The following is a 17939-nucleotide window of genomic DNA, read 5'->3' as shown; positions in this document are numbered from 1 at the left end:
AAAATTGGAGCTGAGCAAATGAAATTAAAGGCATAACTTCATTAATATGTCTTTTTTGTTCAAATATGTATTACAAAATGAGACTTTACAAAATCAGACTTGATCATTACAATGTCATACATCTATTACTGCCATTTTAATGGTCAAGTAAGGCCAATATCTGTAGCACTGTACCAATATCTATGATAAACTCCCAAAAAAGAATCTGTGCACAGATTTACAATATTTCCAAATAGACAAAAAGCTCAATCCAATGCCCCAAAATACATGTTTTCCCAAAATGTACAAATTATATTCCATCAACTAACAACATTCTCAAAAAGATCATTTGATATTCCAAAGGCTCCTTTAGATAGTTGGTCCACCACTTGATCCCACTTGATTAGTATTAACCCCTCTTGAAGTCCCCGCACCTGATGCAGTAGTGTGTTTTCTCTTCTTTTGACTTGCAGCCATATTTGCCTACAATTAGAGAAATACATAAAAATGTTAAAAAGGTTAAAAAGGTTAAAATAGATTCATTATATGCAAGCAAACAAAGGTATAGTTACCCCAACAGCAGCATATTGACAAGTTCTCTTATTGTGGCCTGTTTGTAAGCACCTAGCACAAGTGACAGTTGCTGTCCTCTTTCCTCTTGCTGGTGGTTCACTCTGATCTCTCTTTCTAGCCTTCCTTGGCCTTCCTGGTTGCCTCCTCAAAGGAGGTGGCAACATTGATGGGTGTTCATTATCAGGTTCAAGCTCAGTTTGAGGAACAGGATGTATGGCACCTGCATAAACTCTTGAATAGCACTGCACAGTGTAATATTCATGGCAAAACTCTTCAATATTGCCCCTAACATATGCAATTGCTCTAGCAGCATGCTTGCATGGTAAACCACTTATATCCCACCATCCACAACTGCATGTCCTTTTAGCTAAACTAACAGCAAACCTACATGGACCCTCATGAACCTCATACTCTTCATTTCTACCAGGGAGCAACTTAAGAAACCTACTGGCAGTAATGATTTTATTCAATACTTTCTTTGTTCTTGGTGTAACTATCCCTTCCCATGTTTGAGCTTTAGCAAATCTTCTATGCAACCTAACCATACATTTCTGCCTAATAGATTCAATAATATTGATAATAGGCAAACCTCTCAATTTCACTATCCATGCATTGAATGATTCGGTCATGTTGTTAGTGTAATTGTCACACTTAGCTTCAGGCCAGAATGCATGTCTAGTCCATTGACTGAATGGTATGTTGATCAACCAGTCATATGGCTTTTGATCTCGCTTGGGCTTCAAATTCTTCATGTGAAGCCAAAACTCATAAGAATGAGTACTCTTTGCAGCATTCCAAAAATCATCTCTGAGCATCAGTCCAGGGAACTCTTTCTTGAAATTCATGTATAAATGCCTACAACAAACTCTATGAGATGCATTGGGAAATATATTTTTGACAGCATCAATGAGTCCCTACAACAAAAAAATAGTTAGTAACTTAAATTAATAGCATATAGTTCAATATGCTAAATTAAAAAAAAAAATTGAATATTAATTCATACCTTTTGCCTATCTAACATAATAGTTAAAGGCCTAGCATCAGTTCCTCCACCAATGCAAGAATAAAGATTCTCTAGGAAAAATGTCCAGCTATCACCACATTCTGCTTCAACTATAGAAAATGCAAGAGGTAGCACACCTCTATTTCCATCCAGTATGACTGCAACTAGGAAAATCCCTCCATATGGACCCTTCAAGTGGCAACCATCTAATCCTATAAAGGGTCTACAACCATTCTCAAACCCAGACTTTATAGCATCAAACATAATCCATATTCTTTGAAAAACAAAAGGATCATCTTCATTAACCCTTGGAGCTGGCTGAATTTTTACAACTGTACCCGGGTTATATGTTTGCAAATAATGGACATATTTCTTAAGTTTTTGGAAACTTTCACAATGCATGCCCATGTTCTCATCTCTAGCCTTGCACTTAGCTCTATATAATTGCCACACAGGAACTTCCACACCCCATTTTCCCATCAACTCATGCTGCATGAGTTCATAACTCATGTCAGGGTCTGCCCTCAGCTTTTCCCTAAGTTTTTCTACTATCCACTTAGTGTTTGAATTCAAATTTTCATTTCTTAATGGTCTTATGCATGTGTGCTCATCATGTAGAGTCTTAACCATGAAAGTGACTTGGTCAGACAAAACTGATGCATGAAACCTCCAGGGACATCCTGTACTGGAACACTTAGCTGTTAATCTAGTAGAGTCATTTTTAACTCTTGTAATATCATATCCCCCCTTAATAGCATAATCTCTCATTGCATTCCTCAAAGTTACAATGTCCTTAAAAACTTGGCCCTATTTAAACAAAATCTCTTCCCCTTCATTGTGTTGGAAGGGATGATCATACATGCCATGATAAGGATCAATATATTTTTTCTTTCTATTATTTGGATCATAAGACTCATTCTCACTATCTTCAACCTCTTTGTCATTGTCACTAGCATAACCTGATAACCCATCTGACTCCTCAGTACTAATCTCATTGTCAAATATAACTTCTTCAGGTAAATCATCTCCAACCTCACTTTCATTGAATGATACATCACTTTCAGAATCAATTTGTGGTGATTCATTGGCCCCTCCCCCTAACTGCCCACTTTCACTAACACTTTCCTGTCTTATCCCTCTACCTCTAGTAAAACTGCTTCTTCCTCCCTTTCCTCTTAATGGCACACTCCTGCCCTTACCTCTTGTGGACACATCCCTATTTAATGGGGGAGTTTTTCTACCTAAGGCATCATCAAGGTTAATATCCTCAACAGTATTACCACCCTCACCAAGGTTACTACCCTCACCAGTATCACTGCTCTCACCAATAATACAAACATCATCATCATCATCGTCATCATCAGACATCTCAGTGTTCAGAGGGACCCCCTTTACGTGTACAGTCAAAGGCAATTTATGACTATGTTTGTACAACTCAAAAGCCAACATTAAATCATCATCATTTTCTACACTCATCCCACTACCAGTAACAAACGAAACAAATGATGCAGCTATGTTAAACAACTTATAAACATCAGACAACAAGGATATGTACGAATACCTTGCAATAGGGACATTATATAAAGAATCGGTTTTGTTTTCATATGTCAACACCACAGTAAATCTCTCTTCCACAGCCATGTTTTCAGACCTGCACACATGAATCACACATTCTTTAATTAGTCAAAATCTCCTGAAAAAAAATACACTAAAACTATCAGTAACAGTAAATGGTACCCACATGTTTTACTATAATACAAATATTATAATCACACATCCAAAGAAAAAAAAAATAAAAGAAAGCACAAAAAGTTACCTTTCCCCAGTTGTTTGACAGAAACCAACAAAATCGGGACCACAACTTCTCTTCGACAGAACCCAACTTCTCTTCGATAAAAACCAACAAAATCGGAACCACAACTTCTCTTCGACAGAACCCAACTTCTCTTCGATAAAAACCAACAAAATCGAGAAGAGAGGATTTAGGGAAGAAGAGGGAAGTTAGAGATTTGAGAAGAGAAGTTATCGACTTGGGAGAAGACAGAAAGTTAGGGATTTAGGAAGAGAGAGGTTATCGATTTGGAAAGAAAAGAGAAATTAGGGATTTCGGAACAGAGGTTTCATTTTCGGGAGAAGAGAGAGAGAGGATAGGGATTTGAGAAGAGAAATTATCGATTTGGGGAAAAGCTACACTAAGGTTATTTTGGTCTTTTCATCTTATTTTTAACGGAAAAGAGGGTAATAGTGGATGGAAGGACTGATTTGTTAACGTTTTGATTATATAAGGACGTTTTAATAGGTTTCTGAAAATACAGGGACTGACTTGTTAATAATGGCAATACCCAGGGACTAAATCATAAATTACCCTAATTCTTAAACCACTCTCGTGCCTTCTTGCACTTAAGCGTGAACCTAGCCATCTGAATGGCTCTACTGTCATCCGCCCCAATCTCATCTATAATCACCTTGACCCTTTCAAGATATACAAACGGGTCATCCCCTTTTTCATACTGAGGAGCGCCCAACTTCATGTAGTCGGTCATCTTGACCTTGCTCCCATCAGATGAGCTAGGCTTAGGTACTGGGGTTTCTGGAACTGTGGGTTCTGCTGGTGGAGGAGGAGGTGCAGCATCCCCTGGGGCAGGGTTTGTTGTACCTGGATAGTAAGGTGGAGGTGGGTACATGGGGTAGTGTGGGTATGGTGGGTAGTAAGATGGGTATGGCATCTGTGTGGGATAAGGGTTAAAGCTATGGTAGTCCGATGTGCCTCCCATCGAATACCCGGGGTTTTGTGAGAAGGGTGGGTAGTAAGGTGGCTGAACAAATCCCGAGGCCTAGGTGCCTCCTTGGGACTCTCCCATTCCCTCTTCCGACATGCTCACTCCTAAACTGCCATCCCTCCTCTGGTCCACATCCATCTCATCCCCCATATCCTCTGACATTCCCCCCTGAACTGTTCCCCTTACTGATCTGCTTCTACCCAGATCCAAAGACCTTCTAGGGTCTCTTACTGCTCTTTCTCTGCTAGACCTGCTTGACATTGCCCTAGGCAATGCAGGAGGACGGGCGCTCGTGCCCTCATCCTCAGATGGTACTCCAGTCAATCTTGCTGATCGACGAGTTCCTCTCATCCTGTTTTCTGAAAAACAGCGCACATCACACAAAAACATTAGCATCATATGGTTCATGTGAGCACACATGAACCCGCATCACATACATCACATATCATTAATGCACATGCATATAATCATGGCATTTCACATCATCATGCAAGACAGGACTCCACATCCTATCCTAGTGGACATGATCTTCCTATTGTGCTTGACCTTCTATAACCTCTATGAGCCCGACACTCTAGGTCCGACCATATGAACCTAGGGCTCTGATACCATTCTGTAACGACCCGAAAATCGGACCGCTACCGGCGCTAGGATCCAGATCGGCTTAAGGCCGTCGGGACCCGTAGCAAGCCTGACATATAGCCTGTAAACCTGTTTAATCCCATACATGATCAACAACATATATAAAAATTTGAACTTTTCTTTACATTCATTCATTCATTCATTCACCAAACATAACCTGTGCATGCACTATACATAACATGGTTATAAACATCAACTCCTCTTTGGAGTCCCAACAGTGCCCCAATGGGGTGACATCATATATATAGAGTTTGGTTACAAAAGCATCATAAAACATAGATCATGTTTACAAAAGAGATTACTATACAAACTCGGTCAAGCACAATTTCTAAACCTCAATATCAAAATCAACATATACATGACATAACTATTCATAACTTTTACATCATTATACAACTTATCATGTCCACATTCTATCTATTACATACACATAACTTCATTCATCTTGACTTCTCTGTCTAGCCCGTACCTGCAACCCTAGGGGATTAGGGAAAGGGGTGAGCTACTAGAGCCCAGTGAGTAGAATACTAAAACATTTAAAAATACATGCTATCATGGAATGCATCACATCACAGGTAAATCACATCAAGGATGGTATTGTCACCAATAGTCCTCTACATTCCAAAGTGCCGGGACGTAGAATGGGTCAACCGGTCTTTCTCTTAAACATAACATATCATAACATTCCAATGTGCCAGGGACGTAGAATGGGTCAACCTGGACTTTCTCTTGCATAGTGCCAGGGACGTAGAATGGGTCAACCTGGACTTCCATACCATATCATGCCGTAACATCATCATATCATATGAGGACTAAAGGATCATCCAATAACCAATCCGCATCAACATCATAAAATGCAATGCAACATATTCGTGGGTTCTAATGCATACAACCTAAAATCATCACATGGCATCCATGATGCATGAACATGCTCAAAACTTTATAATTTATTTGCTTTAAAACATAAAGGTTTATTCTACTCACCTCAGCTAGCTCTGACAATGACTGAAGCAGCTGACTCACTGCTGGGGTCCTCGGTTCCTCGGGTCCGAACCTACACAGGTGGACTCAAATGAGGGACCAAACATACATGAACATAACTCTAAACTACTCCCCAAAAACCCCCTAAAACATCATGAAACAATCATAGAAAAACATGCAAAGGAAGGCTGGACAGGGCACTTTCGGCGGCAGGTTCGGCGGCCGAAACTCCCTCTAGAGCCGAAAGTCAGGCAGGTTCGGCGGCACCTTCGGCGGCCGAAACTCCCAGACAGAGGCGAAACTCATGCATGTTCGGCGGCACTTTCGGCGGCCGAAACTGCCCTCCAGTGTAATACCCGGCTAGACTCCGGTACCGGAATTCCTGCCGTCCGGTGGAATCTCGGATGTCGGAGACCTCTAGAAGGGTAAAACCATGTTTTCATAAAATGTTTTAATGTGTTTTATGTTTTAAGCATGAAAGAAAATGAGTTTTTGCATGAAAATAGCATTGGAGGAAAACTCAGGTTCGGCCGCCGAACATGCATGCACTTCGGGAGTGCTTTAGGCCCCCGAAGGGCATAAGTGAGGAAAGTCCAGGTTCGGCCGCCGAACCTCAAGTTCGGCCGCCGAACATGGCATGCATGCGGAGGCACATTCGGCCCCCGAACGTGGTCTGGCCAGCCACTATAAAAGGGTCCCTTAGCCGAAAACGGGCGAGCTTTTTCCCCTATTTTCGGCCAAGGTGAGTCTCCGCCGTCCCTCACCCATCTTTGATGTTCTTCCTCTAAATCTCTCAAGATTTTCACTTGTTTTCACGTTGTTTTGAAGATTTGAGCTTTTGAGCAAAGTTTTGGAGCTTGGAAGTTCAAGAACCCAATTTCTCCCAACTTCGAGTTTAGGTCGTCTCTCTCTCGATCTTCAAGAGGTAAGAGCCGATCTTAAGCTCATTGTATGTTTTAAGTAAGTTTTAAGTAGATCTATGGGATAGAATGCATGTTTAGGTTATGGTTATGCTTTTGGAGTTTATGGGTATAAATGTATGTTCATAAACAATGTGAGCTTCTTGATGTGTTGTAGATGGGGTTTATGATGGTTTGAGGCCCTTAGGAACATGTATGGTTGTGTTTGTGTGTTGTAGAATAGGTTTGATGCATGTTGGAAAGGTTTGGAGGCGAAATGTGCATAGGGAGCCAAGTTTATGCCCTTTGGCAGAAACCAGGTTCGGCAGCCGAAGGACTTTCGGCCGTCGAACATGGCTGGGGAGGCAGCCTTTTGGCTGCCGAAGCTTGCCCCCGAAAGGAGACTTTCGTCTCTATCTGGCAGTTTCGGCCGCCGAAGGTGCCGCCGAACATGCATGAGTTTCGTCTCTGTCTGGGAGTTTCGGCCGCCGAAGGTGCCGCCGAACCTGCCTGACTTTCGGCTCTGGAGGGACTTTCGGCCGCCGAACCTGCCACCGAAAGTGCCCTGTCCAGGCCTTCCTTGCATGTTTTTGTATGGTTGTTTCAGGATGTTTTAAGGGGTTTTTGGGGAGTAGTTTATAGTTATGTTCAGGTGTGTTTGGTCCCTCATTTGAGTCCACCTGTGTAGGTTCGGACCCGAGGAATCGAGGACCCCAGCAGTGAGTTCAGCTGCTTCGGTGTTGTCAGAGTCAGCCAGAGGTGAGTGGAACTAAACTTAATCTTTTAAATTAAATGTTTTATCATGTTTCATGCATCATGATTATACAATAGGATGATTGCATTAGTTTCCACGAATATGCCGCATTGCATCGATTGTTGTTAATGTGGGTGAATATTGGATGACCCAATTAGTCCATGACAGGAAGACCAAGACCCCATTCTACGGCCTGGCACTATGTAAGGAAAGACCAGGACCCCATTCTACGGCCTGGCACGGTTATGGGACTCGAAGACCAGGAGCCCAGAGGAGGCCCTGGGGCAAATGGTAAGTAATGTATGTTATGACAGGAAGACCAGGACCCCATACTACGACCTGGCACAGAGTTAGCTTGGACTAGTTGGTGACAAGTTCACCCAACCCTTATGTGAATTGTCTGTGTTATGATGCATTTCATTGGAGCATAGTGTTAATATGTTTTATAGTTCTACTCACTGGGCTTTTAGCTCACCCCTCTCCCTTTTACCCCCAGGCTTGCAGGTACAGTATAGAGCAGGAGTCCGGATAGAGTAAAGAAGTCATGTTTATGTAATAGCTAGCAATGGACATGATCGAATTGTAATGTAATGTCTTAATCAGTATAGTTATGTAATGAGATGATGTATATGGATGTGAGAGGTGTGCTTGACCATAGATAGTTGTTATCCCTTTCGTTACATGATCTTAGAGACTTTTATGATGTCTATGCAACCAACTCAACATATGTTATGTCACCTTTTTGGGGGCACTGATGAGATCCCACTGAGGGATAAATGTTATGATTATGTTATGTATAATGTATATGCACAGGTTGAGTTTGGTTGATGTACATGGAAAGAAAAGTTTTAATTTTTATGTATGTTGTTGATCATGTATGGGATTAAGCAGGTTCACAGGATGCATGTTAGGCTTGCTACGGGTCCCGGCGGCCTTAAGTCGACCCAGATCCTAGCGTCGGTGGCGGTCCGATTTTCGAGTCGTTACATCCAGAGACGAAAGTCCTCTTTCGGGGGCAGGCTTCGGCAGCCGAAAGGCTGGCCTCCCAGGCAGGTTCGGCGGCCGAAAGTCCTTCGGTTGCCGAACCTGGTTTCTGCCAAAGGGCAGAAACTTGGCTCCTCATGCACATTTGCCTCCCAAAACCATCCAAACATGCATTTTTCCTAATCTACAACATACATACTCAAGCATACAAGTTCCTAGGGGCTTCAAACTATCTTAAACCCCATCTACAACACATCAAACATCCACATTGTCCAAAACATAACATGAACCCATAAACCTAACCATAAGCTAAACATGCATTCTACCCCATAGATCTACTTAAAACTTACTTAAAACATGCCATGAGCTCAAGATCGGCCCTTACCTCTTGAAGATCGAGAGGAGAACGACCCTAGCTCGGAAAATGGGAGAAAGAGAGTTCCTTGAACCTCCAAGCTCCAAAACTTGCTCAAATGTTCAAAACCTTCAAAACAAGGGTAAAACTAATGAAAATCGAGAAAGATTTGAAGGAAGGAACTCAAAACCGGCGAGGGACGGCGGAGAGCTCACCTTGGCTGAAAATGGGGAGAAAAGCTCGCCCGTTTTCGGCTAAGGGACCCCTTTATAGGTGGCTGGCCAGGCCACGTTCGGGAGCCGAAAGTGCCTCCGCATGCATGCCATGTTCGGCGGCCGAACCTGGTTTCCCTCACTTATGCTTTCGGGGGCCTAAGGCACACCCGAAACGCATGCATGTTCGGCGGCCGAACTTGAGGTTCGGTGGCCGAACCTGAGTTTTCCTCCAAGGTTGTTTTCATGCAAAAACTCATTTTCTTTCATGCTCAAAACATAAAACACATTAAAACATTTTATGAAAACATAGTTTTACCCTTCTAGAGGTCTCCGACACCCGAGATTCCACCGGACGGTAGGAATTCCGATACCGGAGTCTAGCCGGGTATTACAACTTTGTCTCTGCAGTCCAAGGAAGTACCATGAGTAGATAACCAATCCATCCCTAGAATGACATCAAAATCTGTCAAATCTAGAACCACAAGGTCGGCTGGGAGGCATCTACCCTCAATGAATACTGGACTGAACCGGTAGACTGACTCTGCCACTGATGGGTCACACTTGGGTCTACTGACCCAGAGGGGACACTCTAACCCATAGACTATCAAACCCAACCTCTCTACGGCTCTCGGAGCAACAAAAGAATGAGATGCACCAGGGTCCATTAAAGCATACACATTTGAACAACCAATGATGAGATTACCTGACACCACGGTGTTGGATGTGTTCGCCTCCTGCTGTGTCATAGTGAAGATCCGAGCTGGTGGACCTTCACCTCGGGAACCTGCTGAAGAAGAGGCTGCCCCTCTCCTTCGGCCTCTGCCACTGCCTTGTGTCATGGCTGGAGCTGCTGGTTGAGCCACACTACCAGAAGCTGTCTGCTGGGATAATGCCATAAAAGGTGCCCTAGGACACTCCCGTGCCATGTGTCCCTCTTGCCCACATCTGAAGCAGGCTGTGGTCCCAAACTGACACACTCCCTTGTGTAGCTTACCACACCTCAAACATTCTGCACCATCTGAACCCGAGCTCGAGCCACCACCGAGTCCCAGACCTGATTTCAAGCGATTCCAGAACTTATTCTTCTTGGCTTTGGCTTTACCCCACTTTTTGCTGCATGAAGCTGCTACAATCAGAGAAGAGGGGTCTAACTTTCCCCCACCTGGGGTCTTGGAACCCGAAGACTGTGCCATTGACTGCTTAACTGTCCCCTGAATGATGACACCAGCCTCCATCTTCCGTGCCGCATCCATAATAGTGTGGAAGCTCTCCCTCTCCGCTGCAAGAATTAGGGAGGAATACCTAGAGTGGAGCCTCATGGTATACCTCTTGGCCTTCTTCTGATCTGTATCATAAGTTTGCTCCACAAACGGCAACAACTCCAAAAACCTGTCTGTAAACTCATCAACACTCATCTCTTCAGTCTGCCTCAACTGTTCAAACTCAATTTCCTTCAATTCCCTTGAGCTATCAGGGAAAGCCCATCCTGCAAATTCATTAGCAAACTCCTCCCAAGTTAAACTGTCCAATCTTGGGTCCACATAATTTTTAAACCACTCACGGGCCATTTTACATTTAAGAGTGAACCCCGCCATCTGAATGGCTCTACAATCATCTGCCCCTAACTCATCTGTAATCATTCTTACTGTCTTTAGATACTCAAATGGATCATCTCCCGTCTTGAACTTGGGAGCATCCAGCTTCAAGTAATCTGTCATCTTAACTCTGCTCCCTCCAGATGAGCTAGGTTTAGGTACTTGGACTTCAGGAGCTACAGGTTCTGGGGATGGTGGAGGAGGTGCAACATTCCCTTGGTTAGGGTTTGTTACATTTGGATAGAAAGGTGAGGGTGGATACATTGGGTACTTGGGGTATGGTGGATAGAAAGGAGGGTAAGGCATGAAAGAGGGATAAGGGTTAAAGCTGGGGTGATCCGATGTACCTCCCATCGAATACCCGGGGGCCTGTGGAAAGGGTTGATATTAGGGTGGTTGAGCAAACCCCGAGGCCTGAGTGCCTCCTTGAGATTCTCCCATGCCCTCTTCAGACATGCTTACACCCAGACTTCCATCCCTTCTCTGGTCAACATCCTTTTCTTCCCCCTCAGCTGACACTCCTCCCTGAACTGCTCCTCTTCTGCTTGCATCAAAAGACCTTCTAGGGTCCCTTGACACTCTCTCCCTGCTGGATCTACAGGACATTGCCCTAGGCAATGCAGGGGGATGGGCATCCATGCCCTTACTTTCTGGTGGGACTCCAGTCAATCGTGCAGATCGACGAGTGCCTCTCATCTTGCTTACTGAAAAACATCACACATCACATAAAACATTAGCACCATACGGTTCATGTGGAAACACATGAACCCGCATCACATACATAGCATAACATTAATGCACATGCATAAAATCATGGCATTTCACATCATCATTCAAGACAGGACTCCATATCCTATCCTAGTCGACATGATTTTCCTATTGTGCTTGCCCTTCTATAACCTCTATGAGCCCTACACACTATAGGTCCGACCATATGAACCTAGGGCTCTGATATCAATCTGTAATGACCTGGAAACCGAACCGCTACCGGCGCTAGGATCCAGATCGACATAAGGTCGCCGGGACCCATAGCAAGCCTAACATACATCCTGTATACCTGTTGAATCCCATACATGATCAAACCTATACATCAAAACTTTAAACTTTTTCTTTCATTTACCAAGCTTAACATATGCAAGCACAAAACCATAAACACAAAACCCCACACTGGAGCCCTCATAAAATGCTCCAATGGGGTAACATATCATACATTAAGCTTGGTTTACATAAAACATCATTAAAACATTTCATAGATCATGTGAAAAAGGGATTAACTTTACATACTAGGGTCAAGCACAACTCTAAACCTCAATATACATCATTACATTACATCACTATAATATACTTTACATTACAATATTTTCATGTCCACATCGAGTTATTACATACATGAACTTCTATTCCTGGTGACTTCCTGGTCTAGCCCGCACCTGCAACCCTGAGGGTTAAGGGAAAGGGGTGAGCTACTAGGGCCCAGTGAGTAGAATAGTAAAACATTATATTAAAATTCATGCTTTCATGAAATGCATCACATCACAAACAAATCACCTTAAGGATGAACTTGTCACCAATAGCCCTCTACATATCCAATAGTGCCAGAACGTAGAATGGGTCCTGGACTTTCCCTTACATAACATATCATAACATTCCAATGTGCCAGGGATGTAGAGTGGGTCTTCCTGGACTTTCTCTTACATAGTGCCAGAGACGTAGAATGGGTCTTCCTGGACTTCCGTACCATATCATCATCATATCATATCATACCATACGAGGGCTAATGGATCATCCAATGTTCATCCACATCAACAACATAATATGCAATGCAACATATTCGTGAATTCTAATGCAAACAACCTAATATATCTCATGGCATTCATGATGCGTGAATCATGCTAAAACTTTCATTATTTGCTTTAAAACATAAAGAGTCATTCTACTCACCTCAGGCTAGCTTTGAAAAGACATTGAAGTAGCTATCTCACTGCAGGGGTCCTCGGTTCCTCGGGTCCGAACCTACACAGGTGGACTCAAATGAGGGACCAAACATACATGAACATGACTCTAAACTACTCCCCAAAAACCCCCTAAAACACCTTAAAACAATCATAGAAATCATGCAAAGGAAGGCTGAACAGAGCACTTTCGGCGGTAGGTTCGGCGGTCGAAAGTCCCTCAAAAGCCAAAACTCAGCCACTTTCGGCGGCACCTTCGGCGGCCGAAAGTCCCTTCCAGAGACGAAACTCATGCATGTTCGGCGGCACTTTCGGCGGCCGAAACTCCCCTCCAGAGCCGAAAGTCCAACTTTCGGGGGCAGGGTTCGGCAGCCAAAAGCTTGCCTCCACAGGCAGGTTCGGCGGTTGAAAGTGCCTTCGGCTGCCGAACCTGAGTTCTTCCAAAGTGGCAGAACTCAGCCTCCTCATGCACATTTTGCCTCCCAAACCTTTCAAACATGCATTTAGCTATTCTACAATGTGCATATACATATACATAAACATATAGGGGTCTCAAACTAACCTAAACCCCAACACAAACATATAAAGCAACTCATACAACATACATTATCCATAAACTCAACATTAACCCTAACAACAATCAACTAACTTAAACATGCATTTCTACACCATAAACCTCATAAAACTTGTTTAAATCATGGAATGAGCTAAAGATCTACTCTTACCTCTTGAAAATCGAGAGGGGAGGCGACCAAAACTTAGAGAAATGGAGGAAGAAAGCTCCGGGGTCTCCAAGCTTCGAATCTTCATCTTAGCTCCAAAAATCTTCAAAACCAAGTGAAAACTCACCCATTTCGGACAGGGGACCCCTTTATAAGTGGCTGGCCAGGCCACTTTCGGGGGCCTAACGTGCCTCCGCATGCACCCCATGTTCGGCGGCCGAACATGAGGTTCGGCGGCCGAACCTGGGCTCTTCCTTCATTCTCTTTCTTTGTTTTCTTTAAAACTTTAACTCAATTCCTTTCTTCATAAAAACCATAAAATACATGAAAACATTTTATAAAAACATGATTTTACCCTTCTAGAGGGTTCCAACATCCGAGATTCCACCGGACGGTGGGAATTTCGATACCGGAGTCTAGCCGGGTATTACATTCTCCCCCCTTAAGAACATTCGTCCCCGAATGTTCACCAAACAAGCATACATAGCATAAAACATAAACATACATACAAAACACATAACTCTTACCTTAGAAGAGATAAGGATATTGCTGGAGCATGGACTCCCGTGTCTCCCAGGTACACTCTTCGATGTTGTGGTGATTCCAAAGAACTTTCACCATCGGGATTTCCTTGTTCCTCAACTTTCTGATCTGGGTGTCTAGGATCCGTACTGGCTGTTCAACATAGGTGAGATCTCTAAGGATCTCCACATCAGGCTCACTAAGAACCTTGCCCGGATCTGACACGAACTTTCGTAACATGGAAACATGGAAAACCGGATGGATTCTCTCCATTGAAACAGGTAAGTCCAACTTGTACGATACATTCCCGATCTTTTGCAAGATTTCAAAGGGTCCGATGTACCGTGGAGCTAACTTGCCTTTCTTCCCAAATCGAATCACCCTTTTCATAGGAGACACCTTGAGCAATACCAAATCCCCCTCCTGAAACTCTACTTGCCTTCTGCGGATATCTGCATAACTCTTTTGCCTGCTCACAGCAGTTCTGATCCTTTTTCTGATAATGGGCACTACTCTGCTGGTGATCTCTACTAACTCAGGCCCCGCTAAGGACCTCTCTCCAACTTCCTCCCAGCAGACAGGTGACCTGCACTTCCTTCCATACAAAGCTTCATATGGAGCCATCCCTATGCTAGCATGATAGCTGTCATTATAGGCAAACTCCACCAAAGGTAGATGCTGCCTCCAAGAACCGCCAAAATCTAGCACACACATTCTGAGCATATCTTCTATCGTCTGGATGGTCCTCTCTGATTTTCCGTCCGTCTGAGGATGGAAAGCAGTGCTGAAGTCTAGCCTGGTACCCATAGCACTCTGCAGACTCCGCCAAAACCTGAAGGTGAACTGGGGTCCTCTATCAGACACTATTGAAACAGGAGCCCCATGCAACCTGACCACTTCATCAACAAACACCTGCGCCAATTTGTCCACAGAATAGCCATTCCTGACAGGGATGAAGTGAGCAGATTTGGTCAGTCTGTCCACAATCACCCATATGGAGTCCAATCTGTTGGACGTTGCCGGTAACCCCACCACGAAATCCATAGCTATATTCTCCCATTTCCACTCTAGAATCGGCAGTGGGTTAAGCATTCCAGCCGGCTTCTGGTGTTCCAGCTTCACCCTCTGACATACCTCGCAGGCTGACACAAACTGTGCCACTTCTCTTTTCATAGCTGGCCACCAATAAACTCTCTTCAGATCTTGATACATTTTGGTGGCTCCATGGTGAACACTGTATCTAACATTATGAGACTCTCTCATAATGTCACCTTTCAGATTGACGTCATTTGGTACACACAATCTATTCCCATAGCGGAGGATCCCCTTGCTGTCAAACCTGAACTCCTCATTCTTGCCCGACTGAACAGTCCTGGCAATCTTCACTAACTCTGGGTCCTCATGCTATTTCTGAGTCACCTGCTCCAGAAACACGGGTGTCACTCTCATCTGGGCTATCAAAACATCTGTACCAGACAACTCTAACTGTAGACCTTCATTAATGAGTTTGTAAAACTCTCTCATCACCGGTCTTCTCTCTACTGTAACATGGGATAGACTGCCAAGTGATTTCCGGCTAAGGGCGTCTGCTACAACATTCACCTTACCCGGATGGTACTGAATCTTGCAATCATAGTCACTAAGCAGTTCTACCCATCTTCTCTGTCTCAAGTTCAACTCTCTCTGACTCAGGATGTACTGCAGGCTTTTATGATCAGTAAAGATCTCACATTTTACCCCATAGAGGTAATGCCTCCACATCTTGAGTGCAAAGATCACTGCTGCCATCTCTAGGTCATGTGTAGGATAATTCAACTCATGCTTCTTCAGCTGTCTAGAAGCATAAGCAATTACCCTTTCATTTTGCATCAACACACAACCTAGTCCCACACGGGACGCATCACAAAACACTGTGAAGTCTTAATTACTGGTAGGCAAAGCTAACACCGGTGCCGACGTCAACCTTTTCTTCAGCTCTTCGAAGCTCTCTTCACACTGATCAGACCACACAAACCTCTGATTCTTCTTAGTTAATCTAGTCATAGGAGCGGCAATTTTTGAGAAGTCCTGTACGAACCTCCTGTAGTAACCTGCCAAGCCCAAGAAACTCTTGATCTCTGTCACTGTAGTGGGTCTAGGCCAGTTAGCTACAGCTTCCACCTTCTTGGGGTCCACTTCTATTCCATTTTCTGTCACAACATGCCCCAAGAACGAAATGCTCCTCAACCAGAACTCACACTTGGAGAACTTGGCATACAAGCCGTGTTCCCTCAAGGTCTGCAAGACTAACCTCAGATGATGGGCATGCTCCTCTGCATTCCTGGAATACACTAAGATATCATCAATGAAGACAATAACAAAGTGATCCAGATACTGACTGAAAACTCTGTTCATGAGGTCCATGAATGCTGCAGGGGCATTGGTTAACCCGAACAGCATCACAAGGAACTCATAGTGCCCATATCTAGTCCTGAACGCCGTCGTTGGCACATCCTCTTCTCTTATTCTCAGCTGATGGTACCCGGATCTCAGATCTATCTTGGAGAAACAACCTGCTCCTGCTAGCTGGTCGAATAGATCATCAATCCTAGGCAACGGGTACTTATTCTTGGTAGTGACTTTGTTCAACTGCCTGTAGTCGATACAAAGTCTAAGGGATCCATCCTTCTTTCTCACAAATAATACTGGAGCACCCCAGGGTGAGGTACTCGGTCGAATGAAGCCCTTATCTACCAACTCTTGCAACTGCTCTTTCAATTCTTTTAACTCAGCTGGTGCCATCCTGTAGGGAGGGATAGAGATTGGTCTAGTTCTAGCCATCAATTCTATTTCAAACTCTATCTCCCTAGCAGGTGGTAAACCTGGCAGCTCGTCTGGGAAAACATCTAAAAACTCTCTGACCACGGGCACTGAGGCGGGCTCTCTAACATGACTATCCAGCTCTCTCACATGAGCTAGAAAACCCTGACAACCCCTCATGAGCAACCTACGAGCCTGTAGGGCTGATATCAAACCTCTAGGTGTACCCCTCCTGTCTCCTCTAAAGACAACCTCTGACCAATCCTAACCTCTGAACCTGACTACCTTGTCTCTGCAGTCCAAGGTAGCACCATGGGTAGATAGCCAATCCATCCCTAGAATGACATCAAAATCTGTGAAATCTAGAACCACAAGGTCAGCTGGAAGCCATCTTCCCTCAACAAAGACTGGACTAAACTGGCAGACTGACTCTGCCACTGACGGGTCACACTTGGGTCCACTGACCCATAGGGGACGCTCTAACCCAGAGACCATCAAACCCAACCTCTCAACGGCTCTCGGAGCAACAAAAGAATGAGATGCACCAGGGTCCATTAAGGCATACACATCTGAACAACCAATGATGAGATTACCTGACACCACGGTGTTTGATGCATTAGCCTCCTGCTGTGTCACAGTAAAGATCCGCGCTGGAGCTGATGGACCTTCACCCCTGAAACCCGCTGAAGAAGAGGCTGCCCCTCTCCCTCTGCCTCTGCCACTGGCCTGAGTCGAGGCTGGAGCTACTGGCTGAGCCACACTACCAGAAGCTGTCTGCTGGGATTGTGCCATATAAGCTGCTCTAGGACACTCCCGTGCCATGTGTCCCTCCTGTCCACATCTGAAGCAGGTTGTCGTCCCAAACCGACATACTCCCTTGTGCGGCTTCCCACACTTCATACATACTGCACTATCTGCATCTGAGCTCGAGCCACCTCCTAACCCTAGACCTGACTTTATCCTGTTCCAGAACTTATTCTTCTTTGACTTCTTGGTGGTATTAGCCCACCTTTTACTGCCTGAAGCTGCTGTACTCAAAGAAGAAGGGTCTAACTTTCCCCCACCTGGAGTCTTGGAACCAGAAGACTGTGCCACTGACTGTTTAACTTTTCCTTCGATTATTGCACTAGCCTCCATCCTCCGGGCCATATCCACTATGGTATGGAAGCTCTCCCTTTCTGTTG

At 44.3% G+C, this 17939-nt stretch overlaps 3 protein-coding genes across 3 annotated transcripts in view; all 3 read right to left on the bottom strand.

The window, feature by feature from the left end:
• Positions 1-303: 303 nt before the first annotated feature.
• LOC122725096 lies at positions 304-2353 on the bottom strand. Its single transcript, XM_043961712.1, has 2 exons — positions 552-2353; positions 304-462 (listed from the first exon to the last, which is right to left on the bottom strand). The coding sequence occupies exons 1-2, from the start codon at positions 1395-1397 to the stop codon at positions 349-351; spliced, it is 960 nt and encodes a 319-aa protein (XP_043817647.1). The 5' UTR covers positions 1398-2353; the 3' UTR covers positions 304-348.
• LOC110617385 lies at positions 1550-2323 on the bottom strand. The gene has a single exon (XM_021760128.2). It carries the CDS (start codon positions 2321-2323, stop codon positions 1550-1552), a length of 774 nt encoding a protein of 257 aa, XP_021615820.2.
• The window catches only part of LOC110618221, a 28948-nt gene continuing 13354 nt past the window's right edge, over positions 2346-17939 (bottom strand). Inside the window, exons 2-3 of the mRNA XM_021761345.2 lie at positions 3372-3496; positions 2346-3206 (exon numbers count right to left, since the gene is read on the bottom strand). Of these exons, the coding sequence (XP_021617037.2) occupies positions 2363-3206; positions 3372-3496 (969 nt within the window). The 3' untranslated portion in view covers positions 2346-2362. The remainder of the gene's footprint in view (positions 3207-3371; positions 3497-17939) is intronic.

Source organism: Manihot esculenta, chromosome 11 (genome assembly GCF_001659605.2).
Source record: "Manihot esculenta cultivar AM560-2 chromosome 11, M.esculenta_v8, whole genome shotgun sequence".
In the NCBI taxonomy this organism is placed as follows: Eukaryota; Viridiplantae; Streptophyta; class Magnoliopsida; order Malpighiales; family Euphorbiaceae; genus Manihot; species Manihot esculenta.
This window is presented reverse-complemented; position numbering and strand designations above follow the sequence as displayed.